Consider the following 27664-nt stretch of genomic DNA (forward strand, 5'->3'; position numbering starts at 1 on the left):
CCAACAAAAAAGGCGGGGTGGCCACCTTAGTGTCCAAACAATTCCGAGGAAAGGTGAGGGATAAAGCGGGAGAGGTCAGGGGTCGCCTTTTGGCATACACCTTCCAGATAGGACATAAGTGTCTCACGATAGTCCCTTCAGTCATCCAACACGCTCCTACTTATCGGGGGGACCTCAACTTAGTCATGGACACAAACAAGGACAGATCAGGGCATCGTTATGGGGGTGCGGGCGCTATCACGACGGACGCAGAGTGGTTGCGAGAGAGAGGCCTAGTGGATCTTTGGAGGGCCACACACCCTATTGCGACACAGTTCACCTTCTACTCCCACGTCCACCGTACCTACGCCAGGCTAGATCACTTCTTAGGATCATCCGAACTGCTCCCTACCCTCGACGAGGTCAGCATAGTACCTGCGGCACTCTCAGATCATGATGCGGCGGAGTTAACGCTTGTCATCCCTGCTTCCTCCCGCCCTCAAGGCGCCTCCGCGAAACCCTACTACAACGACCGGAAGTCAGCAAGCGGCTCCACAAATGCATCATCAACTATTTGGCTATTAACGATGCGCCGGAGATATCGCTGTCGGCCCTATGGGGGGCCCTAAAATCAGTAGTCCGCGGGGAACTAATAGCAGTCGCCACTGCGGAGGCTAAGGACCGGAGAGCGAAAAGAGATGATCTCACTGCTCAAGTTGCTGAACTAGAGAGGGTACACAGCCGCACTGGCGCTTCGCGGGTCTGGAGACAATTGAAAACCGCCAGGGCTCAACTGGCTAGCTTGGACACCGACAGAGCAGAATTTGCTACGCTCTGCCTTCGACACACATGCTATGTCGGGGGTAACAGAACTGGCCGCCTGCTAGCCAACGCCTTAAAAGCTAAATCCCAACGCACGAAAATCTCTGGCCTTACGGACGATTCTGGGAACACCCTCGTTGAGGAGACCCAGATCGCGGAAGCATTTCGAACATATTATGCCTCACTATACAGTGCGGAAGCAACACCTCTCGGGGACACTGACACCTAATTGAACACGGCGGCTATAACCGAAGTATCCCGAGCTAGCGCGGACGTTTTAGACGCCCCCATCCATTTGGAGGAAGTGACAGCGGCTATCTCCCGCGTCCGCCCGCTTAAATCTCCGGGGCCTGACTGCTTCTCAGCTGGTTTTTATAAAACCGTTGGCCAACTGCTAGCTCCTGTCCTTACCCGGCTCTTTAATTCCTTTGAGGGCCCGGGCTCCATCCCCCCCAATATATTAGCGGCTGAAGTGATCGTGCTGCCTAAGCCGGGAAAGAAACTCACACATTGCTCGTGTTCCGACCAACCTCATTACTAAACCTAGATCTAAAACTTTTTACCAGTGTCCTGGCAGCGCGCTAGGGCCCGCTCTTACCCGGGATTTTGGAGTCTGACCAATCGGGCTTTGTGCCCAATTGCCAATGCAGTGATAACACCAAAAGGATGCTCCACTTGATAGAGAAGGCAAATTTCCAGAACTCCTATGCTGCACTGGTGGCTATCAACGCTGAGAAAGCGTTCGATCGTGTCGATTGGACATACCTACAACATGTCCTGATGCGCTTTGGATTGGGCAATCGTTTCTGATCCTGGGTCGCCTGCTATCGCCCCCAGGCTCGGGTCCGTCTGGGCGGTCTTCGCTCGGACCCATTCGACATCCAGCGGGGCACGAGACAGGGTTGCCCCCCGTCCCTCCTTTTGTTTGCCCTCTATATAGAGCCCCTGGCACAGAAGGTCCGAGATAACCCTGACATCAGAGGTATCACTTTCGGCCGGGAACCACACACAATTAGCCTTTACGCAGACGACATCATAGTCGCTCTTGACCGTCCAGACCGTTCGGTGCCCGCCTTTTTGAGGGAGATGGACTCCTTTGGGACCATCTCAGGCTTCCGAATCAACAGAGGGAAATCCCTGATATTACCCTTGGGCGAGAACGCCCACCCCAATAAGCCTGTTTCTACATATGGGAGTGATCTTCAGCCAGCCACACAGCTTCCATATTTGGGGATCACCCTCACTTCCTCGACGGAGTCGACGGTGGCTCTCAACTATAAGTCTCTTACCACTCAGATTCGTGCGGATTTGACACGTTGGTCCAAACAACCTCTGTCCCTCTTGGGGAGAGTTGCTGCAGTGAAGATGTCGATCCTACCAAACATTTTGTACGTCTTTCAGACCCTCCCGGTGGCGCCCCCGACGGGTACCATCTCAGAACTACAAACAGCATTCCATCATTTCATCTGGGAGGGGAAACGAGCGCGCTTACATAAGCGGATGGTACACAGGAGCATGGATGAGGGGGGCCTCGGAGTTCCTAATCTAATGCAATACTTCCAAGCTGCTCAACTCCGATATTTAGTGGAATGGTACAGGCCTAAATCAGAAAAGAGATGGCTCTTTCAGGACAGGGCTATGGCCCAAACGCCCCTCTGGAGAATTCCTTTCCTACCCCGAAAACACCGCCCGACATATATCGCTAATTCACCTATCACTCGCAATGTCATGAGGGTCTAGGATGCGGTAGCTGTCAGGAGAGGCCTTACTACCTTTCCCTCCCATCCTAGACAATCCAGACTTCCCGCCAGGCAAAGACCCCCGTGCCTTTTTGCAATGGTGTGGCACTGCATGTAAATGCGCTGGAGACCTCTTTGACACACAAGGCTTTCTCACCCTCTCAGACATCAAACTAGGCTACGAGATTACAGACCCTCACCTTTTTCAATATTTCCAACTCCGACACTGGCTCACCGATCCAACCATCACTGCCCTGGTGGGTCGCCAACTAACCACTTTTGAGAAATGGCTGCTGACAAAAAAGACCGATCGGCATCTTATATCAGACATATATAAAATGCTTACACTCCCACCTACTCTAGGCAAAACAGCGGGTCAGAAACGCTGGGAAACCGAGTTGGGTAGAACGCTGACACCTACAGAATGGAACCACATTTATTACAGGACCTCACACACCACACGCAACACAATGGGTAGAGAAGCAGCCATGAAATTAGCAATATATTGGCACCTTACACCGGTCCGGCTCCATAGAGGAAACCCGACCCGCAGTGACTTATGTTGTAGAGGATGCGGGGAACGTGGCACACTAAATCATATTCTTTGGGACTGCTGCGAGGTCCAGGGTTACTGGGACATGGTCCTGAATGACAGACTCCAGCTTCGACACCGAAATCCCGAGATTTTCTGCCTACACTATCCTAGGCCTGCCCAATGCACTCACTTCTCCCCTGAAATCTATTTGAGGTCGCCAATTGGGCATTGCCATGCAAGCGGCTACACAACACATCTTATCACTCTGGGGATCGACCAACAAGCCCACGCATGTGGGATGGCTACACAAAATCTGCTTCACCCTGGGGATGAAACGCATACAGGCCACCCTCACACACACTACTGATACATTCCAAAAAGTTTGGCAGCCGTTGATATCCCTTTTGTCCAAGGAGTTTAATGAAATAGCTTGCCCCAAATACCTTAGATTACTGCGCCTTACCGAAACTGCAACTGAAACTCAAGACTCTCATGACTGATCGCACTATTCCCTATCTGACTATTAGTGGACGTGTTTCCCACATACGGCACACTGGTGGGGCGGGGGAGGGAAAGGGGAAGGGATGGGAGGATGGGGGGGGGGGTTTCTGGGCTTTGTTCTTCCAGTTTTGTTCGCCTACATTGCCCATGATTCGCATTTTTGGTATCGAAACGCTACTGTGGTATGTCCACCTCACAGAGAAGACGTGCCTATCTGTCTCGTTCGCTTGGTTTACCTGATACAATTACATTGTAATGCGATGCCTATCTCTGCTTTCAAAATCAATAAAATACATTTGAAAATAAAAACCTAAGGATCACCATAGCCCACTTTTTTTTTTTAATAGACATTCAAAAATTCTTTAAAAAAACTAAAAAATTTAAAACAAATCAATTCAGATGGGGGAACAGGAGTAAGTTACGGGCCTGTTCTGCTGTGGAAATTTTATACTGTAAAAAACCATGCCTTAAGTATTTGCGGCGTATTGAAAGAAGCGCTGGGCACACAATCAGAACATGATTAAAATCTTGTATGCCACCAATGCATAAATCACAGTATCTTTCGTTTTTGTGGATACCCTCCCAGGCGCCTGTTACAATCCTTAGAGGCAACTGGTTCATTCTTAATAATAACATCACTCTGCAAACTCCATGATTCAAGTTCCATAAAACATACGGCTGAGGATTTTTAACTGTAGAACTCTCCACAATACAGTCCAACTTTCCGTTCACACGGCATATTTTCAAGTCTCTTTCCCGGAAATCGCATATATACTTTTTTTAATTATATGCTTTAATGCGATTTTATCCAAACCTGCTGCCCCTTCAAAGTCTATACCAAAACTGCTTAAAGACTTTGAATAATTCCTAAATATTACACTTTTTGACAACCTATTAATAAAAATTTCCTTATGCAATGCCAACCTTAATAGATTCTCCTGACAATTTATCAATGCATTTCCCCACCTTAAACAAGTGCCATTGTTAACACATGTTGAAAGAAGGCCAAATTCGAGTCTAAGAGCAGCGATTGACGCAGCATGGCTCAGATTACATAGTTGTTGCCAAATTTTACCTTCCACTTTTTCATACTTTGCCCAATTGCATTCATCTAACGTTTCATTTGCATAATTCAAAGTGGGGGGAATCTTTATTTTATACACTGCAATGGTATGCGAAAAATGTCTTTTACCACATTGCAAGTACAAGCGATTAATTGCAGAGGCTTGTGAGATGGCATTACTTTTGCAGTAGTCCATGTCTGTTAGCAGAACACCGATTAGTGAAGAATTTTCCTAGATAAGGGTAAAATTTTACTATTTCATCTCCTAAAAACCATTTTAGTTTTGCTCTAACCTTACAGCCATTATAACTAAAAATCATCACTTTACTCTTTGAAACATTTATTTTTTTTAAGTATTCCTTAGTGTACCTAACCAATTCAGTCAGTCGTCTCTGCAGCCCAATTGGGGTTAAATCCATTATAGCGTCATCTGCATACAGCAAACAACTTATTTTTAGGTCACCCAATTGAGGAGGATCCCCTTTACTTTCCCCAATCCGACTCAGTAAGTCATTTATATAGATTGAAAAAATTAAAAGGAGCCAATAAGCACCCCTGCTTCAAACCATTGTTAGTGGAGATTTACTTTGAGAGACCTTGAGTCACCCCTAGCAGAACTTGGGTCCATGTTGAAGAATGGAGAGCAATTATTACTCTTAGCAGGTTCCCTGGGATCCCCATAGTAATCAATTTCCTCCACAGCGTCCCCCGATCTACCCCGTCGAACGCTATGGAGAAATCAATAAATGCTGCATATAATGGTGTCTTCCGACCAACGGGATATTTATCAATTAGGGTTTGCAGAACAGAAATGTTATCTAAAGTGCCACTATTTTTCCTGAACCCTAATTGTTCAAGGGGAATCAAATTATTTCCAAATACCCACTCTTGTAGATGAACCAGGATACTTTTCGCAAACAGTTTTCCCGTCGCATCTAGCAGGGAAATTTGCCTAAAACTTGCTGGGGTTTTTTTTGGGCCCTTCTTATATAGCGGGACTATTATGCTTCCCTTCCAGGAGTAAGGGATGTCCCTGAAATTGTGGCAATGGACAAATAGGGGATGTAATACATTTGCCCAATCACCACAGTCCTTTTTTATTATGGCAACAGGGACGTAATCCGGCCCCATTGCACCAGAGTATCGCGACCCCTTAATATATCCTTCAATTTCCCTCACTGATGGCGCTTCTACAACACCCGCCAACGCTATGGTATTAACAGACCCCTCAATCTCCTCATCTAATGGGCTAGGGGCATACAGTAAGGAAATATAAAATAGACCACTCTGTTTCTGAGATGAACATAGGTTGAGATTTTTCTCTACTGTCGCAAAATTTAGCTATTAAGGCCCAGTACTTTCTAGTATTCCCCGAAAGTGCCACCTCCCTAATTACTACATAAGTCTTGCACAAAAGAGCAAATGGAGTCAACCAATGGAGTAAATGCTTTCTAAGGTGGAATATACACGTTTACCAGAAGCAGAAAAGTTACATGTCCCAAGATATCTTTTCCCGTTTTTTACTTAGCGCAGATACAGCAGTTTGATGAATGTATAGATATCACAGGGTCCCATGCTAACTCACAACTTAGCAAAATGGCTAAACCCCCGCTAGCATGCCCCTTTATAGATTTATTTACTTCACTGCAGAACACATAATAGTTCTCTAACTGGAACTCTTCCCTTGCCCACGTCTCCTGAAGGAAAATTCTCTTGGGTGCTAGATATTCTAAGGATTTAAGCTTATGTTTTTCTTTTCCTAGCCCCGCCATGTTCCACGACACAATTGTCCCCAGTAGGCTACCCCCGCTCTATGGGTTTTATGTTAGTTGTTTTTGCCCCATTCAAAGTGCTTGCGATCCAGCTCCATTTAGACACCTTATCTCCCTCATCTATACTAAGGACCTCTTGGACCTCAGGAGCTGTAAGCTTAATTTCTCTTGCACCCGATACCGTTCCTACTGTTATTTCCAAAACCTAAAATTCTGAGGGCATATTCTCTCCCTCATGTTCGATAAATCCTTTCCCCTGCCGATAATTAGCTATATCGAGGCTTTTGGCGGGACACCACGAGGGACCATAGTATTTAGAACATCTATTCCTCTTTTCCTGAATCCGTCCACATTTGCTAAAACGAGTGAATACACTACCGCAGATGTAAAGATGGCTTTAGTTACATATGGTTTGTACCTCCAGTCTAGTTGGACCAGTTCTATATCATTTCTGGTAATTAGCTTTAAATCATCTATTTCAGATATAATTCTTCGGAGGGCACTTATATTCAATGTTATTAACTCTGCGTCAAAGAGTGGGATAAAAATGTAAGTCTTATTCACTTGCTGAGCTCCAGATTCGGGAAGCCAAATTAAATTAATATCTTGCTGGCTTCTGGGGAGATGATCATTTAAATTCACCCCTTTATTAATATTATCCGCTATAATCATTCTCCGACTAACTCCCCCGATATTACTTAATTCTGGAATCGTTGATGACACTACAGGACCAGTTAACTCCTGTGCGGCACCACTTAGTTCTACTCTCGGGAGTGTTAAGAAAGTTTTTTAAATAAGCCTCTTTAATACCTGAGCTAATGTCCTGGTTAGAGCCCCTTCTAAACCTGCCTTCACCCTCCCCGTCATTATTCTGATTGGTGTTCGGCCTAACAGTCTAACTATTCTGCTGACGGGCAAGAACCTGCTCATGATTCGGACTCATACTCATTTTCAGTTGCCCCACAGAAGACATAGCATTCTTTTCGTCCACAAGGGCTATGTAAGAGTTTTCCTTTTCATATGCTGGTTGGAACCGCAGCTTTCTCTGTTTCTTTTTTCTTCTATGACCGTTTTTTAATTGTTCCTTTTCTTACTATAGAAACTTCCCCCACCGCAGAACTCTCTAAGATTGTAATTATTTCATCTGGTTGTTGAGGTTCAAGTTTTTTCCACTTAAACATATTGAAAATTGGAAAAACACACACAGTGTCTGTTACAAGAGAAACTCTTGCATTTAACCTTTCCCCCGATATGGGGACCTTTACAGAATTCCTAAGGTTTACTTGGGACGGGCTTGAGATTGAATTTCTTACAGGTGTCAAGCTATCAAAGTCTACCAGCAAATCTTTTGGCTCCCCCAACTCATACGCTTTATCAGCATTATTTATTATATTATGTGTTTGACATGATTTACTAACTGGAGCAGAAGCACATTTCACGCAAGATTGTCTATGATGTTTAAGATCATATGGGCACATGCATCAACCTATTTAGGAAGTGCAAACGGTGCGAATCGGTAAATTCGGCTGTTTGCGCTTCCTAAATACGTTTTTGGGATGCATGAAACATTTTTTCAAAATTTGTTTTTTTTTGCATTTCCTAAAAATGCGAATGCATTTAAGGAATCGCATTCGTGCAATTCCTTAAATGCAATGCATCATTTTTTTTTAAAATGTGAATTTTGAAATAGGAAGTGCAAATTAACACGAGATTGACCCTCGTGTTAATTTGCGAAATTGTTTCAAAAAGCACAAAAATGCATTTTGAAAGGTTCATGTTACAGACACACATGTCCTTAGGACATGTGTGTGTGAAACATGCACTTTAAAATACATTTCAGGGGTGCAGGGGGGGGTCCTTTGGACCCCCCTCTGCACCCTTGCAATGCATCAACAAATTGCGATTTCCTAAAAAAAGAAATGCAAAACGGCATTGATTCCTATGGGCCTCTGGGCCCATAGGAATCAATGTAATGACATTCCTTAATTGCGATTCGCAATTAAGGAATCGCAAATTCCGAAATTTAAGAAATCCTAGAAAAATTTAGGATTTCTTGATGCATAGGATTTTGCAATTCCTAAATAGCGATTCCTTCATTTTCGCTATTTAGGAAATGCAAAATTCTACAATGATGCATGTGCCCCTAAACCCCTCCTAAAATGGGCGTGAGGACTCTAAGTATATGTGTATATAGGTGTTAGAAGTACTTTTCTCCAGCAAAGACAAAATTGCGGATAGGGTGGTTTCCAATTTAAAAAACAGGTTCATTAGCCCATCTACTCCCAAATTCTCATTCGCGGCCATTGAATACAGGGAATTTCTTATCCTTTTATCATATGACATTGAAAGTTCTTCACCAGAGAAATCATGTAAGTCCGAAACCAAGGATAATTTAGTAGGAGTACCACTATACATAATAGGCGTGTGTGTATAAACTCCTTCTCGAGATGTCAATCCTTCTTTATTAGAATGAGACTCAGAGACCAAACCTTGTGCATCCAGTGTTTCTAGCTGCTTCACTCGATCGGCATTCTTTCCTAATGGGATGGCAATGTCCGGAAGAGTTAAGTCCTCTGTTTTCGCCTGCCCAATAAGTAAGCTGCATTCTTTCTGCCGTTCCATTTTTGGGGTGAGCTCACTTACTTTTACTAATGGGGCGTCCGACATGAGCCTCTGAGACACGTTACCGTTGTCTTTTACCTTTTCAAAAAGGGATATCAGATCTGCTAGTGGAGAGTTTGGAGTGACTTCCTTTCGTTCACTGCCCTTGCCTTGAGGAGAACCCACTGTCTCAAGCCTGGAAAGGGCCATCTCCAACTTCATATCCGAATTATTATCCTCCCCATCTACTTGCTGCAGATCTGCTCTTCTTACTGATAAAGGGGGTCCTGCGTTGCATTCGTCCCCATTCATCTTTACTATTGTTACAACGGGAAATAGCACCTGTGGGCCTATTGGATGAGCCTCCACTTCATTCTTGGCTGTTATTTCGGAGTCCATTGAAACCTCTGATGTATTCCCCTTCTCCCCTTCATCTCCATTTTTTTGTCCAGTTCCATACTTAGAACTTCTTCCCTTTTTGGTAAACATTGGCTTTACTGATGGATAAGATTTCAATAATGTTAGATGCGCACCACTTCTGCGTCGACAAATAGTTTTCTGAGGTTTTAGAGGACTCAGGAGGCTCTTAGCACTTTGATCGATGGTTACTAAAGTTTCTGCTGCTGATTTTGCTTTTGACTGTGAGCGCAATCGCCTAACAGACATTACCATAGCCCCAGAGATTTAACGCCACTTAGACTTGTTACTCCCCCAGCTGTTAATTAGAGGAGTTGAATGCAGATAACCATACGTTTGAGTTTGGATGAAAGAAAAACACGACCCTGAAAGAGTTGACGTAATTGACACTGCCTCAAAGTCTCCTCATTTGCCTCACATATGCCCCACTACTATTCTCTACTATTCACGTACCACTTTGCCCAAGGCCTGGGTGATTCAGCAGTGGCCCAATCAGAATCCAATCAGACCCACACTCCGGTCCCAGTCTGGCACTGGGGATATGGTGACGTGGTAACGGTAGTAACCGTAGTAGACTCTGTGGATTGATGGAAAAGGTTTATGACAAAGATTGTGGTAGAATGGGATACTCGGTAAGTACTATGATTGAGTGCTTGCCGCGATACTATTACCAGTTTCATATAGTTCTCACTGTATATACCGCTCGCACTAACCAAGGGACTGTTCAGAGTCTATTTCAGGATTATTTCACGATTTATCCGGATCCAACTTACTTGAGGATTATTTGACAAGAGACAGGACACAGCATGAATCCACACAAACCCCCAGGCCCAGGCCCAGGCCCAGGCTAAGACTCCAAGCTGAAGGGGGACCCACCACTGTGGACCACTAGAGTTTAACTAGAGTTTCAGGAGGTACCACAAAAGAAGTACTGGGGCCCCTGAGGTCCAAGCGGGTCACACGGGTCAAGCGAGTCACACGGGGCGAATGTACGGAGGCAGGCAAGGGGGTGCACGCCAACAGCTCCCCGACCGCCCAGCTCACTCGCCTTGTTCACCTTGCTCTCCAGACACTCTCCAGACCCTGCTGTCCCACTATTGGAGCCGTGGCCGCCTGACTGACTGCCTCCTCCTTCACTGCCTTTTACTTTTTCTGCTGCCTTGATATGTGCCCCGATTAAAACACTGGCACCGGAGTTTAGCCCCGACCCTCAGCTCTTGACACCTTGTAGCCTCCTCACCTCACTGGTGGTCTCTGGCAGTGCTCTAGCAGGGCTCGCAGTTGTGCGTGTTCACGGGGTTTGTGGGAATGTGGGCACGCCGTCCACACGCGCTGGATAACAGCCTCCAACCTCCGACCACCCGTCTCCGTCATACGGGTCAGGACGAGCCGAAACGGGATACAGGATAGACGGGATCAACGGGCCTCAGGATATGAAATGCGGACCCGGACTCTCGCTAACGAAACCCGCAGCGAGGACACCACTTTCCGCGCACCACGCCACACAGCTGCTGCTCGGGCTAGTTCCTCCTCCGGACAGCGTAACAGACTGACTCTGGCGTATTCCTCTAAGGTTTTTGGATGCTTTTGGATACTTTGGTCTCTCTGCCTCTCTCGAGTAGACTTCATGGAATCAAGCTGGCATAGCACTGTCCTAAGGGGCAATGATTCTGTTGCCTTGTGCAGGTGTATTGGATCAATGTATAGTTTTCCGATTGCTTGTCACTGCTGCCAAGTACGAGGAGTCTGTCCATCCTGAGCTAAGTACTATACTTCCTGGTGACTTGGTACTACCACCAGAGGCTGGGAATTAGGTCTCTTCTTCGATGACTGTATGTAGTATTACAATGGTACCACCAAGTTACAGTACCCAGTACCTATATCCAATGAAGCGTTGATTATTTTGATATCCCAAAAACATTATGCAAATTCAACATATTCAAATCGCCATTATTAAGTCTCTTTTTAACCTTAAATGCTGACCATATATCTGAATAAAGTAAGCAACTGCTGCCAAACTAATTCAAAGTTGCTTATCAGACTCAAAACAGATTTTTGCACTTGCCTGTCATCCCTCTCGCAGCAACTTTGAAAGCATATGGCAGCCCATTTCATAATCATTAACAAAACCGAATAGGTTATTCCAAAATACAAACTCGAAAAAGGGAGGGGTAAGAGGGTAATGACTTATGTGTCTTACTCCCCAAACTCTGGAACTCTTTTGCGTTCTCCTTAAAAGGCATAACAGGGATGTTGAATTCCTATAGCCCGACGCCCAGGACATATTGTTTGGGGTCAAGGGTAACAAGTTTTAACCCCTTAAGTGCTGCCTCGGTGCATTGGCCGACGGCAGCACTACCTCCCCAGTGCTGCGCACGACCATTGAACGTCCATTCAGCACTAGTTCTAATGGACAGCGCAGCACTGGGGAGGAATGTGTAATAGCAGCTATGAGGTTAATGTGTATTTTGTCCTTGGGACAAGTAGGACCAACCCCCTGCAGCTGCCAGTTTGTAGTAGCACATTAAGGGCCAGGGAAGGCCACTGCCTGAAGTAAAGTTATTATTTGTGTGCCTATGTTAATGCTGTTCAAACTTGCATTTATGGTTCATTAATTGAAATCGTTTATTATTAGGGTGGGCGCTCTAAGTAAATGTAAGTTCTGACAGCACTACTGACAATGGTTACAGTATAAAAATGTGTACTCACGGTTTCAAAGTTTAGTAATATGAGGCTATGTATAATGCACCCAGAATGCTCTCTGATTGGATGCAAATATTTGCAGAAGCTTGAGAGCAAGATTAAGGACTCTTTGCTTTCAATATAAAATGTTCCTAAAAAAATGAAAGTAGGAAAAAAAAAACATTTTGCTAAACTACTGTGAAATTTCAGGTACTGTTTCTTTGCAGCATCATTTAGTAAAATGTGTTGATGCGTGCTAGTATTTCGCAAAAACACTCATATTGGAAAATCAGTGTATCCAGTTTCAATAAGATCATGAGAAACATAAAAATAAACAAGCACTGGCAAAGCCAGTAGGTCTGAAATTAGTGGTCAGCCCTCTAGTTTTGCCAATACGGGACTTGTTTTGGCATGGTTTCTGTAAAGCCTTCTTGATGTGAGAGCTGCCAGGCCCTCACCATTATAACAAACATTGGCAAAAGCAACAAAAAAAATTGGTCTGAAAAAAGCACACACTGCCACACCAGTTACTGCCACTGAAAAAAACAACTCTGTGTGCCAACATACTCCCCATGGCATCGCCATCATTTTTAGGAAAACATTGATCTGTAGAATAGAAGAAATTACAATTGCAGGGGCTGAATGCCTGAAGTTTGCGATTCTGTTTTCTCCTACCTGCACCTTTTCTGGATTGTTGCTTTACAGACCTCCCGGCACATACGGCCAATTCTGTGAAGATCTTGCGATTAAAGCAATAAACTATGCAAGTGCTGCTCCCAATTTCACCATTTTAGGTGATTTTAACATCTATTTCGATGAGCCTGACTCGTTGGCCTGTCGTAATTTGACCTCCAATTTGGAAGTGCTCCAGTTGAACCAAATAGTCACAGGTCCAACGCATAAAGCAGGACACACTTTAGATCATTGTTATACCAATATGGATACTCTTACTTTCGACAAGTCCATTAGGATTCCCTGGTCCGATCATTCATTATTACTTTTCTCCCTGACCCCCGAGAAACAACAGGAACCGGCGAGTGTTTCCAAACGGACAACTCGAGTCTGGTCCAAACTTCCAATAGACAGCTGGAACAACAGTCTGAAAGAAACACTACCCGTTATAACAAATGATCCATTGGAGGCCGATGCTCGGTTTAACCAATGGCTGGAGGCATCTTTAGACCGCACCCATCCCAAAAGCAATCTATCCCACAGAAGTGGTGGAAATAAACAATCTTGGTACACCCCCGAGCTAAAAGCCCTTAAAGTACTGTGTAAACAACAAGAAAGAAGCTGGAGGAAAGATTATACGGCAACCAGCAAGGAGAGCTATAGATTAGCTCTAAGGAAGTATAAACAGGAAATAAAAAATACACAATCTAACTACTACCAGACAAAAATTAGTGCTGCAGCTAATGCGCCCAGAGAAATTTTTAAAATTTTTAACTCTCTTGTTGCTTCTCCTGTTCCCACAGCTGACCCTGGCCAAGCAACTACACGCTGCAATGAACTTGCTAACTTCTTTTCTACAAAGGTGGCCAATATATTCTCTTCTTTTCAACACCCTCCCACTGAATCCACTGGCCCCTCTCACGCAGGTCTAAATGAACTTGAGCATTTTGATTTGTTGGATTGCTCGACTACCAAAACGCTGCTAAAAAATCTTAAATCTGGTTCTCCCCTAGATCCCGCACCTCCAACTATATTGAATCTGGTATCTGATACTGTGACCCCAGTGATCAAGGAGGTGATTAACTCTTCTCTTATAGCAGGCGTAGTACCCCCTTCCTGGAAACAGGCAAGAGTGAAGGCCTTGCTAAAAAAACCTAGCCTTAATCCGGATGATTGGGCAAACTACCGCCCAATATCCCTTTTACCAACTGTTAGTAAGCTTGCTGAGAAGCATGTAAATTCCTTGCTCTCCTCCTTTTTGGAGAACAGTAACTCTCTGCACCCTACACAGACAGGCTTTAGAAGCAATTTGGGTACAGAAATAGCCTTGGTTACAGTGGTGGAGGAAACAAGAAAGATCATGGACAGTGGAAGTTGTGCGGCTATACTACTTCTAGATCTGAGCGCGGCCTTTGACACCGTGAATCATTCTATTCTGATTCAGAGGTTAAGAGAAGTAGGTGTCACGGGCCAGGCGCTCAAGTGGCTGTGCTCCTTCCTGTCCGATAGATCGTTTGCTGTGGTCGAGGATAATGTATCCTCCCCCCAAATGGGTCTACAGTGTGGTGTTCCCCAGGGCTCCTCCCTCAGCCCTACCTTATTTAACATATACATGAGGCCATTGGCTGAGGTGGTACTGCCCTGGGGGGTCCAACTGGTGACATACGCAGACGATACCCAGCTCATCATCTCCCTGACCTCCCAAGCCGCCCCGTTTGCAAATCTTACCACCTGTCTGGATAAGATCTATGACTGGATGGACAAATCCTTCCTAAAGTTAAATGGCGCAAAAACGGAGGTAATGATGCTGGGATACAACCCACCCACCACGGTGGAAAGTTGGTGGCCTTCTAGACTTGGCCAGTCTCCTCTACCAAAAGAAAAAATTAAAAGCTTGGGGGTCTGGCTAGACCCTGCTCTTAATTTTGCAGTACAGGCACGGAGGGTTGCAGGTACCTGCCTTGCCTACATCAGGCTACTGAGGAAAATTATTAGGCTTCTTCCCTTCGAAGCTAGGAAGATCCTGGTGCAAGCGTTGATCCTGACACGATTGGATTATGCTAACGCACTATATCTCGGTGCACCACTAGGGACAATCAAAACTTTACAGACAGTACAAAACTGTGCAGCACGATTGTTGCTGAATGTCCCGCGCAGATCATCCGTTAAGCCTGGTCTGCGCCAGCTTCACTGGTTACCAGTGAAACAGAGAGTGGAATTTAAAGCTCTGACTATGGTACATAAGGCAGTGAATAAAACTGGACCTGTGCTCATTCAATCCATGCTCTGCCCATATGCTCCCAAGCGGACCCTGAGATCCACCAACAAAAATCTGTTAGCGGTCCCCAAGACAAGGAGAGTGCGTACTGGAGGGAGACGTTTTTCCCTACATGCCACAAATCTTTGGAATTCGCTTCCCGAAGCAATTAGAATGGAAACAAATCATTTAAGATTCAGAAAATTGTTAAAGACCTTCCTGTTTGTCTGAATCTCGGAGTCTGAAAGAGTTGAAAGCGCTGGGATGCCCTCGGGTAGCCATGCGCTATACAAGTGCGTAATTCAATTCATTCAATTCAATTCAAAGAGCCAAACACCGCCACCCACAGCGAAGCCAGACGATACAGAGAGAGGGGGAGAGAATTTTAACGAAGACAAAAGGTTGCTGTCAACGCCAGACCAAACTAGTGGCCCTATTACTAAAGAAAGTCTCAAAAGTGCACCCTTGGTATATGTCCTTGCATTAAGTGCAGCTATATGGCTTTCGTGAATTCACAAGAATCTACAGAAGTAGGGCAAGAAATGCATTCCCGTAAAATATCAGTGAACTGCAGTTTATCATGAGCAAATATGCATGTGTAGATTTGCACATGCGAAAACCCGACTGTTTGCAAGGTCACCCTCCCATCAGCCACTCTTCTCCCACTGTCAGGAGCAAATCTCCAACACTTCTCAGCATGGGAAAAGATTAGAGTAGAGTTGTTGAAAACCCCTAAAACATGCAAGTCAGTAGATCTGCACAGACCCAAAGGGCATTCCAACCCTGGAACCACCGCTCACCACTACCCCCAGCCCCAGCATGCAGATGCGCAGAAACACAGCAACACAAAGGGATTGCTAGCATTCAAAAACCACCACTGCATGAGCCCTGGCACAATCGGAGAGGCTATACAAGAGCTCCCATACAATGAGATTGCTGCCACAATCCGTCGCCGAACCACATGGCACCAAAGGGACAAGTGGATTTTGTTCCAGGACAAGTAGATTTATGAAGCAACTTGCCCCATGGACAAGTAGATATTTTAATAAATTCCACACCCCTGGGCATAAGCAAATATTTTGTAATTTCAAAACTACTTATGATCTATTATTCAATAGATGCTCAAAGTCAAGTGTAGGAATTTCACTAATACAACGCCTGATGACTGATAGTGCAGATTACATGAAAACAATAATTATAAGAATAATTATATGGTATGATATGATAGAGAGCATGACAGTTTGCAACAGCTTTATATAACAGACTGCATGACATAGCATGGTAAATTGCGATGTGTGTCATGCAACTGTGTGATAACCAGCATGACCAATTGTGACTCCGTTTGCGTTACAAATGTCTTTAATGTAAGTGTCCTATGTAACAGCGTTCACCTCTCTGTAAAGTGCTTCAGCACTCCTTCAGGAGAAGAAAACGCCATATAAATGCCAATATAATAGAATCTGAAAGTGCCAAATTGTGGGAAACATCTCATATAACTCAAAACATGCAACTTTAAACTCTACATATGAAGAATTGCACATTAAATTTACATAAAATGTAAACTGAAAAATGCATTTTACAGTGACAAACTAATCTGTTTATAAAACTAAGGGCTCCATGAACGTAAGTTACGAATAGCAATTTCTTGATTGCAATTTTTTGTGAATTGCAATTAGGGAAATCGCTATTTCTAATGCAGAAAACTTCAGAATTTCATTAGCGATTTGTAGTGGGTCGCAAATAAACCTACCTCATGAGGTAGGTCGCAATTTGTGACTCACTACGATTCTCTGCCATCAACGGGGTGGTGGCCTGCTGGGGTCAGCAGACCACCATATCTGTAATTACTTTTAAGTAAAGCAATTATTTTTTAATGCAGCCCGTTTTCCTTAACACCTTGAACGCTATGGGGATTTTTCTCCTGTGCTTGATATTTATGAATCCCATTATACATGACGAGCTGGGCTCGTCATCAGCGTGCGAGGAGGCTACGCCATGACGAGCCCAGCTCGTCATGAACGTGGAAGGGGTTAAAGGAAAATGAGATGCTTTAAAACAAAAAAATTAATCTTTCATTTGTATTTTTTAAGAGTTGCCAGTGGTCCGTGGGCGCACTGCCTGCTTAAAAAATATAATATTCAATTAATCTAATAGAGGGATGGATCCCAGGGGACCACTTCCCATTTGCGAATGGGTTACCACCAACTTTATGTTGGTGGTAAAGTACATGCCAATTTGAATCAGTATTTTGAAGGGACGCCCCAAACACGTCCCTTCCAAATACTGATTTGCAAACCAAAATTACAATTTGCAATTCGGGCTTTGTACATCAGAAAAGGTATTTTTGCATTCTCAAAACAGTCTGATACTGCGAATTGGGCCATTCGCGAACACGAAAATGTTTCGTACATCGAACACATAATTACTAAAACTGGCCGCCAGAGATTCACCCGGTGGTCATTGGGGGTTTCTCTTACACACATGTACAAAGTAACTGTATTGATATATTATATCGCAATATCAAAGTAGTAGGCTGAGTTGAGATCTGTTTAAAATTCTTAAAACTGTATGGTATGTTGTTTAAGGTTCCGAAGAGGCACTACCACTGAATACACCATCTTGAAAACCTTGGATCACTGGTTTTGTATTTAATGAATATACCTTATTAATGCAGTTTCTCTTGTATATACCACCTTCCAGCAGTAGCTCATATTAGATCCTGAGGAAATCAATGAAATTCACTAGGTCATTGGCTGAAACATGTCGACCTTAGCATTATACAACTGGGTCTAATGGTTCCAGTTGTGTCTTATGTTTTTTAATCATAGTGGATAGTTGCATGAATCAAGACGTGTGGCAATCCCTGTAGCTATTCAACATATTACTTGCACTATGTCCCTCATCACATCTTGCAGCTCGCGTTGGGTTTTAGTAACAACCCTTCTTATATAAAAAACATTCCTGAGCTCCTCCCCCTCAGTCAGAGAGTTGTAGCTCACACCATGACAAGGTTTCATCCCCAATGATGTAGCATGACACTTCTGGTGGGTGAGGGAAGCCGTCCTTTAAAGGGGCACCTTCTTCGTTTCTACACATCTTCTATTCAGGCCAACACTTCTTCCAGACCCAAGGGCTCCTTTGAGTTTTGTTTACTGAATTAGGGGAGTTCGTCCTCGCTGGTCTTGAAACCTCCTCTGCCCCCCGCCTCCCATTTGTGTTCCCTAGCTTATAGATAAACGCCAAAACCGAGGAGTCTGTTAATGCACTGGTAATTTTAAATGTTCCCACATAGAAAATGACCATCTTTCACTATTCCCCCCCCCCCCCATGTTTGCCAACCTGCTTTGCTAGACTTAAAATTGTGCACTTTAACCCTGCTAAACAGGAGTAAAGTGCCTATGCTTCCCCTTTAGCATGGTTAAATTGGTTTATCCTTGATTGACATATTTAACCTGTGTGGCCACAAAGTCTGTACACAAGAAGGAAGGTTTCCCCATCGTTCATTTTTAGGTTTACAGTGCACTGCGGGATTGTTTGTAGGAGGACTCACAGGGACTGCTGGAAAAGGGTTTCTCCAAGGGAATTTTAATCCATTGGTTAGGGAGGAGTCAGAGTAGTAAGCGCTATATAAATGCAAACCACGTTCCCTCTTCTATCCCTCCACTATCCTTGTCAATCCAAATAACTGACTAACATATCCGCCACCTAAATAACTTTAATTTACACTAAACTAATTTACCACTAATCCTTTATCTGTTCCAAAGAAGAGTGCTACTTATCAAAAAAGCGCTTAGACGCCTCGTCGGGCTAGGAAGCACTGTATAAATGCAATAATACCCACTAGCTAATAAAACCCATAAAAGGGACACCTCAAGGAAGCCTCCACTGAGCACTTTCTGGGACTGCGGAATATCAAAAGAGGACTGGACCCTGCTTGCTGTATCCTGAGAGGAGTACTTAAAGACTGGACCTGCTTCCCCTTGTGCCAAGGCAAAGGAGTTGTCTCCAAGGGGCAGTAGGCTGAACTGCAGTGTGGCTACAAGGAAAAAATAAAGCTGATGAAAACACATTTTCCTGAATTACCAGTTGCCTATTCCCCACTGGTCAAGCCCAAAATTCCTAGGAGCATCCCCTGTTAGGAGCCTTAGGTGAAGAGCTAAGGAAAAAGGATTTACACCAACAATGTTTTGGGAATTAAATAAATTAGGACTTACAGCCACTGAATGACTAGGACCAACACCCAGAGCTGATCCAGCGATGGTGCGACTTCGCCAGGCAAAAGAAAGAGGATGTTCTGCTTCGAACTTCTATGCAACAGCAACTCCCTGTCAGCGAATCCTCAGTGAGAAGGGATCAGACCTAATGAAGCAGTCATTGGATTCAGCATACTACCTTGCCCCGCTTGAACAAACAGACCTCCATCTCAGAGACTAAAGTCCCAACAAGAAAATCTTGACAGGCTGAAGGCGTGTTGGTTTGACCTCCGTGCTGAAGAAATTCAAATTTCACCCACTTAAGAGATTTTCCCCTCTAAAACAATGGCTTCAACACGACCTCGCCCAACTGTCTAACTTTGTCAGACATGCCTTCTACCTTGCCCCACAGGAAGACTATTTCCTCCATTGTGCAGACTAAATCCGAAAGTAAAATCCCTGACTGGGCTTTCCAGCTGTGTGGCTCAGACTTTTGGATCCATTGTAGGTGACCTCAAAGCAAGCCTATGTCCCAGTCTACCGCAACCATAGCTCATCATTGGTGCTTAGTGCTTTTTGACACTATTTTCACTTACAACTGTAAAAACTCATACCCCTGGTTCCCTCGTTAGATTTTTTGTCGTTTTAGTGTAATTTTTAATCAAAATGTTGTGTATTTTCCCAGTCTGGGTTGGGTTTTTAGTTTGGAGTTTTTACTTTCTTACTTTTTGGTACTGCTTGGATAGTTTACAAATCGCCATAAATTAAGCCTGTCTTCTTTGTGTGTTAGTTATTACTGCTTGGATAGTTTACAAATCGCCATAAATTAAGCCTGTCTTCTTTGTGTGTTAGTTATCATGGGGCTGAGCTCAGGTTAATTTGAATTCTGAGGCTCACCCTGACCAGTTGGTATTATTATTTTTTTAGATGGACAATTGCCTATCACAAATAATATTCACCATTCTTACATTCTGTGTATGAATGATGCCTTGGAGTAAGCACTACATTTTTATGATTAGGTTTGCTATAGTTTTACTGTATGGTTTCCTACATGCCAGCGGAACAAGAATGTTTTTTTAACTGACAAAACATAACATTAGTACGCAACATTGATTCAATCCCTAAAATTGTCCCATACGCTACAACCCCAAGTGGAAACATACATAGGAGAACCAAAACTATTTCTGCACTATTTTATGTGTAAATTTAGCATGGTTAACAAGCATTAGCAAAGACAATATGATTCATTGATGATATCTATTGGCTTTGTCAATGTTTTTTAGCATTGCTGTAAAGCTGATGAGCGCAAAAAGAACATTTGGTGGATGGAATGCTGAACAAATCAGGCATTCACCCCCATTCACGAACTGAGTTCAATCCAATTTATTTTGCTCGCCATGCCATCCCAGTTTGGACCACATCACTGGCAAATCAGTCTTGACCTTGCGCCCCATGGGAACAGTCCAGCTCAAACTGCCAGGACAGGTCCTCCCTGGACTGGAAACCAGCATCCTGGGACTGGTTTTGGTGTATCACCCCACATCAGCCTAGCCCAGAATCCAGTGGGACAGTGAGCACTGGACCCACGTCTGCGCATATCCTTCCCACTTAGGGCGACAAATGCAAAAGGAACAGATGATGAGCAGCATGGAATAAAAGTGCTAAGATGTGGTTCCCGTGTCATCCTGTAGGCATGTGCATCCATTCAACCGGCATATGCATGCCTACAAATAAAACTGATGTTTTTTCTTTTTATTTACTGATCTGGGATGGATAAGTAAATAAGGTAGCATGAATGTGCCTATTAACCCTTTGTGTGCCACCAACGGCACCATTGACAAACGCAGTACATCTAGACAAAACAGACAGCCTTCCATTTATCCAAGGTGGGTAAATAGAGTACCATAAATTATGTAATAGTACAGCAGCAGTTACAAAAGGCAGGCGTGTGGCTACGAAACAAATAATGTATTTTAACTGTGTTTCTGGTAGCATGTCGGCAACAAAGGCACTAAAATTCTCTCATGCAACTCCTTTCTTTCAGTACTTGTTTTACTCGTTTAATCATTAATACAAACATAACCACTTTTTTGGCTAAGAGTCTGTACCATACTCATTTAATTGATCTAAATTCAATAAAACAATCCACTTAGGCCAGAATGTTCACAACTGAAAGCCATTGTGTGCTTTTTCCTTACAGACTCAACGTACATTTCTGGTGAATTCCTTGCATGATTTCAGTGTTTTCTGTTTGGTAAGCTGCATGAGGAAAGCTCTGTGCCTCGTCAGCAAAAATCATAAGGAAATAGAAATAGCGAGGTTTGAGGGCGTCGACTGAAATTATGTGAATCCTATACCAACAAGTAAAGGCGAAAGGGCAAACCACATGGGGATGAACTTAACCTATATGTTTTTTTTTTTAATGACCATGTTCACTGTAGGCTAGTTTGCACACTAAACCGTTGCATCAATGAAACCTTTCATTTCGAGCTCAGTGGCACAGGATCGAAACTCTGCTGGCAGCAATACGCCTCACACTCTTCCTTACAGCTTTGTCTAAAATGGAAGAAGGTTGCACGTTTACCACGGTACTAAACTCTATTTTTCCTCTATGAAACTAGCTGTGTGGCCTGTGTGCACTGGAAAACCTCCTTTATCCTTCAATGTTGGGAACGTGCAGGCTCCCCTGAACAAAATGCTGGTTCGTTAATCTTCTATTCTGAACAACATTAATTGCCACACTATCAGATGACACCACAGGGGCAGATACCTACAAACACGACGACGCATGTTCTCGTAGTAGAGGGAACCTATAAAAGGAAGTAGTTAAAAATGCAACGTGCCCCTGCAAACTCTGCCATGTGGCCATATCCAGGTGATGGTGTGCCCACAAGCAAAGACTGGTATGTATTTATAGGTGGGAAGCCCAACATTTGGATAACTTCCTTTGGAAGTGCATGTCATCAGTGGGGCAGGGCAGATCAGCCTTCCACTCTAACCAGTGCCGTAAACTACAAAGCAAAAAGGTTAAGCAAAAAATGTGCCATCCTAAATACAATCTGTGCATTGTTTATGCAGAAATCTAAAGTCTTCCTAGTCCATGAACGATTGCATCAGCCAGCCGTGGTTTTGCTCTGCTTCCTAGGGCATGTAATTCCATGTGTCCCATAATAAAATTAGGATTCCAAATCCCAGAATGGAAAGCAAAACCCTGAGTGGACAAAGTGCTAAAGCATGAACATGGAAAACGTGGGAGCTGAATGTATGCAATTTATTTATGTCCTCTTCCAGGACTCCAATTCTCCGATTTGAGGCCTAGAAAATGCATGTTACGCAGCAGGCATGCTTTACTCGAGTGACAGGGAGTTGTTCAAACACCAAAAGAAGCAGACATGATACCCCTGTAGCTCTAAGTAGAAAAGCCTCTGACATGAAATTTGTGCATGGAGCAACCCCAAACTACTCTCACAAAGGTACAAAGGAGTAGGGGGAAATTCAGGTCATGGTAATACATACCTCATAGGGGTAAGCGCTAAATACAATGCAATACAATACAATAAGCTCTTGTCATGCTAAGTCAGTCCTGCTTTCAATGGGAAGTTCACCAGGTACTCTATAACAGGGTTCTCCAAAGCCGGTCCTGGAGGGCCAGATACATGCCAGATTTTTAAGAAACCTACATTTATCTAAATAGGGATATGCTAAAAATCTGGCATGGATCAGGCCCTCCAAGACCAACTTTGGAGAATCGTGCTCTATAATATAAACTATTGTTATGTATGGCTCTCAGAGAGTCTCTGGTGTTTATTTAAGTTTCTGAAAGTCATAATTCCTTGCTATGACATCAAAACAGTTGATAACGATGCTGGTTATCGGCTTCCAGGCCAGGTGACAAGCCTCCCCACGAGCCTGCCAGAGCAGTTACAATTATCTGCTTTGACTGAAAGCAGAAAGCACAATTGCAGGAGGGGGAAGGAAGGCAGGGAAGCTAGTGGGTTTTATTAATGACAGCAGGCAAGATACTTATTTTTCACATTTGCATCAGGGAGGAAATGGCATATTATGTATAGCTCTCCAAGTATCTCATGCACAGTAGTTGAAGAAAGGGAATGGCATATTATGTATAGCTCTCCCATTATCTCCTGCACAGTAGTTGAAGGAAGGGACAAACGACTTTGGGGAGACCATAGGACTATACAAAACATAAAATTGCCCTTGTGTAATGTAACTGGTACTCATGTAAAGTGCTCAAATAACTTCGGGTCAACTTTACACTACACATAATGGGATATATATACATACACAGTGCTTTAAATGACCGGTACTGTCCAGTACGGAGTACCAACACTTTTTTATTTTGAGAGGGAGAGTACTGGCACTTCTCAAGAGCAATGCAATACTTTTAATTGGAGAGTACTGGCACTTTCCAGAAACAATACGGTACCTGCACTTCTATTTTACCATTTCAAGCACTGTGTGTATATATATCATGTAAAAAGAACTATGGAGATGTTTTTCACCTCGTAGTTCTGTGTGACATCATGGACAGCTCGAGCTTCGATCTCTTTGTTTATTTGAGGTTACTCGGAATCCCTCGGTGAAAAACATTCCTGTGATTCACTGTTACCGATATCAACTGATAATCAAAAGTACATGAAATAAAATAAAACTAAACACAGCTCCTATCCTGAGGCAAAGTAGGATGCCTTACAGGATGAACATTAGCATGCTTCACCTCTTTCTTGATCACCTAACTGTTACCAACTATTTGGCAGGGTGTGGAGATAACGGAGATGGGCAACCTCTCCTACACCCGGGTGCCCTGACAGAGCGGGGACATACACAATTAGAAGGCAACCATAGATTCCACAATGCATTTAAAACAAAAATGCTGCGGAAGCATTCCTTAACATTCGCCTGCCAGCCGCGCGCGTCACTTCTGCCTCGCTCCACAGTGCGACTCACGTTATCCAGTGACACCGTCCAAACCCCGGGCTCGGGAACGGCCAGCACCGAAGCGAAACTGCAGCTCAGCAGTAGCAGGAATCGTAGCCAGTGGGACGCTGGAGCCAGGCGGGAGTTGGCGGCCATGATGGTGACCTGGCTACTAGCTCCGTTACTGCATCGGACCAGGGCCAGCTCCAGCTCACCTGCACCACTCCCCCGTCGTGACGTCACCATCTCACTGCCACCTGAGCAGCGTGACGTCGTTGTGTGCCACCCGCCGTCCACCTTCGATTACCCTCTGTGGGCTGGTTTGATCCGCAGCAGGATAGCGGCGTGACTGCAACTGTGAGGGGAAAAGGCTAATGCATGCGATACTCATCAGGCCACAGTGTTGTGGGAACTAGGTACTCTGGATAGATGGCGATAGAGAAGAGTAGGCGTGGTTTTACGATGGCCACGGTTACGCCAGGCAAAATAAAAGGATTTGCCTGGAGCTAAGATGGTCGCTGCCGGTGACCAGACCACGCCCCCACCAAACTTCTATGGAGCACAGAACCGATCTCATTGTTTGAAGACCCGGTAATCGCTCTGCCGCAATTTATGTCACAATCAAGAATATGGGTTTTGGCCACCTAGGCTGTGCTGAAGCTAGTTCTACCCAGTGGTCGAAGTGGGAGAAAAGTAGGGGAACTGTGGGCGGAGAATCGGAGGGCGGGAGTAACCCGAGAATTGGGTCAGTGGGCGGAGTCAGAGGTGTGACCAGAAAGAGCAAAACATCACAAATTTAGTATTTGTTTGGCTTGTCACTCACCAGTTACAGTTTATTACCTTGTTTAATATATGCCAAATATACGTAAAAGTGAAATCACAAGCCATTTGTCTCTGAGCCATGCTGTTTCTACCATCAGCACTTTTCCCTTTTTCCACAAGCGAGAGCAGTTCAAACATGAATGCCAAAATATTCTAGTTTGCAAATGTTTTCCACATAATTATGGCTCAGCCATATTGACCATATAATACAACATCAGCTGCATAATCTGACGATTTTAACAAAAAAATAGTGTGTAGCTAAAACAGGTCAAAAGTTACTAAAAAAAATGTGACTTGTGTGGCTGAGAAGTGGATGGCCCTTTGCAAATGTTGGCTGGTCACCTTTCCCACTGCCGCATTTGTATGTTACACTGGTACTAATGAGGCAAAATATTTGGATAGATTGTTAATATGTGTAAAAATGTCAAACTAATAAAGTATCAGAAAATGTACAAATTACACTGCAGCTTTTTTTTGCTGCTTAATTTAGTCAACAGTGCAACATAATTTTGTTCTCCATCGCTGCATAATCCCAGTGGACCCAAAGCAGGCAGCACATGTTAAGAAGTGCTTGTGCATGAAGCAGAGAGACCGGGAAGTTTTCAAACTTAAATGGTTTGCTTGCAAATCTCATTTGCCAATCCCTGGTGGGTTGCACCACTACTACTGAAACAAGGCCAAATGGAGGTTCCAATGGATGAGGCATATTGGCTTCAAGGATCCTGTGACCTCGGTGACAGAGCCACTGTTGCTCTAGGGCAGAGTTCTTCAATCTGTGGGGCATGCCCCCCTGGGGGTGGGGGGGGGGGGGGGGTGCGCCACCATCCGAGGGGGGGCGCGCATTCCTGCCTAAGCTCTTACCTTTGTTGTAATCTTTTTCCTCTACTGTCCCACGGCGCAAGTCTTCACCCATTTCTAATGGTGATGTTTGATTCGCTGCTGCTCGGCTTTCTCCAATCAGCATGTCAATGAGGGGGACAGCAGCTGTGATTGCCGAAAGTGCCGCGAAATTTGCGAGCACAAAACTCCTTCATCCATTACTTGCCTATTCGCCAATACATCCAGCCTCCGCGTCTGTATATCCGCCCTGCCCTCCAACAAGTCCTTATTCCCGAAGAGGTGGTAGCTGAATCATAACACACTACTCATGCAGACGTATATATATTCAAGCCAGGCTAAAAGATTATTATTAGGCATGGGCGAATTTTGCGAATTCGCGAATCACGAATTTGCGGATTTTGCGAATTCGCGTATCCGCAAATTCGCGAATTTGCGAATTCGTGGATTTGCAAATTTTTTAAGTGGGGGGGTCTTCCATGCGAGGTCACATGCCTCTTGTGTGTATAAAAGGTCTGAGACCGATCAGAGCAGTAGATGAAGAGACAGCAAAGGGATTGCGCTCGTGAAAGTCAAGGATGCAAAGGCCTCTATCCAGCATCACAGCTGATTTTCGTCGGTAGATTTGGGAAGAAAGCACACCTGTCCAGCCTCGACAACGCTCACAATTGTTTTTGGGCTGAAGAATGCGTCACTGAATTTGAGCTTCAACTAGTTCCAGCGACCATGTGTGTGTTACTATGCAATCGCGCCGAAGGGCGCAGGGGTCCCCTCTGTGAGCTGTGCTGGCCTGGCTTCCATGCAAGTTCACATGCCTCTTGTGTGTATAAAAGGTCTGAGACAGACCCTCCTGGTCACAGGACCAGCAAAGGGATTGCGCTTGTGAAAGTCAAGGATGCAAAGGCCTCTATCCAGCATCACAGCTGATTTTCGTTGGTAGATTTGGGAAGAAAGCACACCAAAGGGCATGGTGTAACTATTTTACGATGGCGCCAGCATGTTGAAGCTAACTTAGTAACTATTTTAGGATGGCGCTGGCAGCTTGCCGGCGCCATCGTAAAATAGTTACAACAGGCCAGGCTTCAACTTTTGCCCCCGGATCCGCCGCTCGCGGATTTGCGAATTCTCGGTAAATTCACGGGAGTTCGCGGATCGCGAATTTACCGAAAATTTGCAAAATCCGCGAGCGGAACGGATTTTGCGCTCACCCCTAATTATTATCGACTTTTCGACCCAACTGTTGAATGAGGTTAGTAAAGCCCTCGCATGCGGGTCTTCAGCAGGACCATAAATAAGAAACCACATAAGACACACTAATCATTAGGCGGTAAGAACAGCTTGAAAAAGAGCTTACTCGCTACGCCAAACATACAAGAAAACCAGTCACTTAAATAGGTGCCGCTGCACTGTTGGTGGATAAAGGGATTTAACCTAGATACACCCTATTCACATAGCCAAAGGCTTATGGTCCAATAACTACACAAATTTAATCTGGAGTTACAAAATGATGGAAATTTTGAAATTGTTAACGTCAGTCAGTCAGTCAATACATCTTTATTTCGGTTAATAAAAACCATAAAAGCAATGCAATACAAAAAATCATTACATACACATTATATACACAATAAAATTTATACAGAAATAAGATATCCACATAATTGCTGTTCAAAACATCTAAAACAGTTAAAATCTTTGATACAAAGAGAGAGGGGACAAGATCTGTAACATAAATAGAACGCCCAACCCTATTTTCAGACAGTCCTCATTCAGTTATGTGTCCTTCTGATAGTGAATTCATTAGGGTGAGTCTAATTTTATTTATACGCGCTGCCGCTAC

The 27664-nt window shown here is 44.2% G+C and overlaps 1 protein-coding gene across 1 annotated transcript in view; it reads right to left on the minus strand.

Moving 5' to 3' along the window:
• The window catches only part of TMEM87B (transmembrane protein 87B), a 317565-nt gene extending 293016 nt beyond the window's left edge, over positions 1–24549 (minus strand). Inside the window, exon 1 of the mRNA XM_086927209.1 lies at positions 24199–24549. Within this exon, the coding sequence (XP_086783335.1) occupies positions 24199–24414 (216 nt within the window). The 5' untranslated portion in view covers positions 24415–24549. The remainder of the gene's footprint in view (positions 1–24198) is intronic.
• Between the last annotated feature and the right edge of the window lie 3115 nt (positions 24550–27664).

Source organism: Lissotriton vulgaris, chromosome 6 (assembly GCF_964263255.1).
Source record: "Lissotriton vulgaris chromosome 6, aLisVul1.2, whole genome shotgun sequence".
Taxonomy (NCBI): Eukaryota; Metazoa; Chordata; class Amphibia; order Caudata; family Salamandridae; genus Lissotriton; species Lissotriton vulgaris.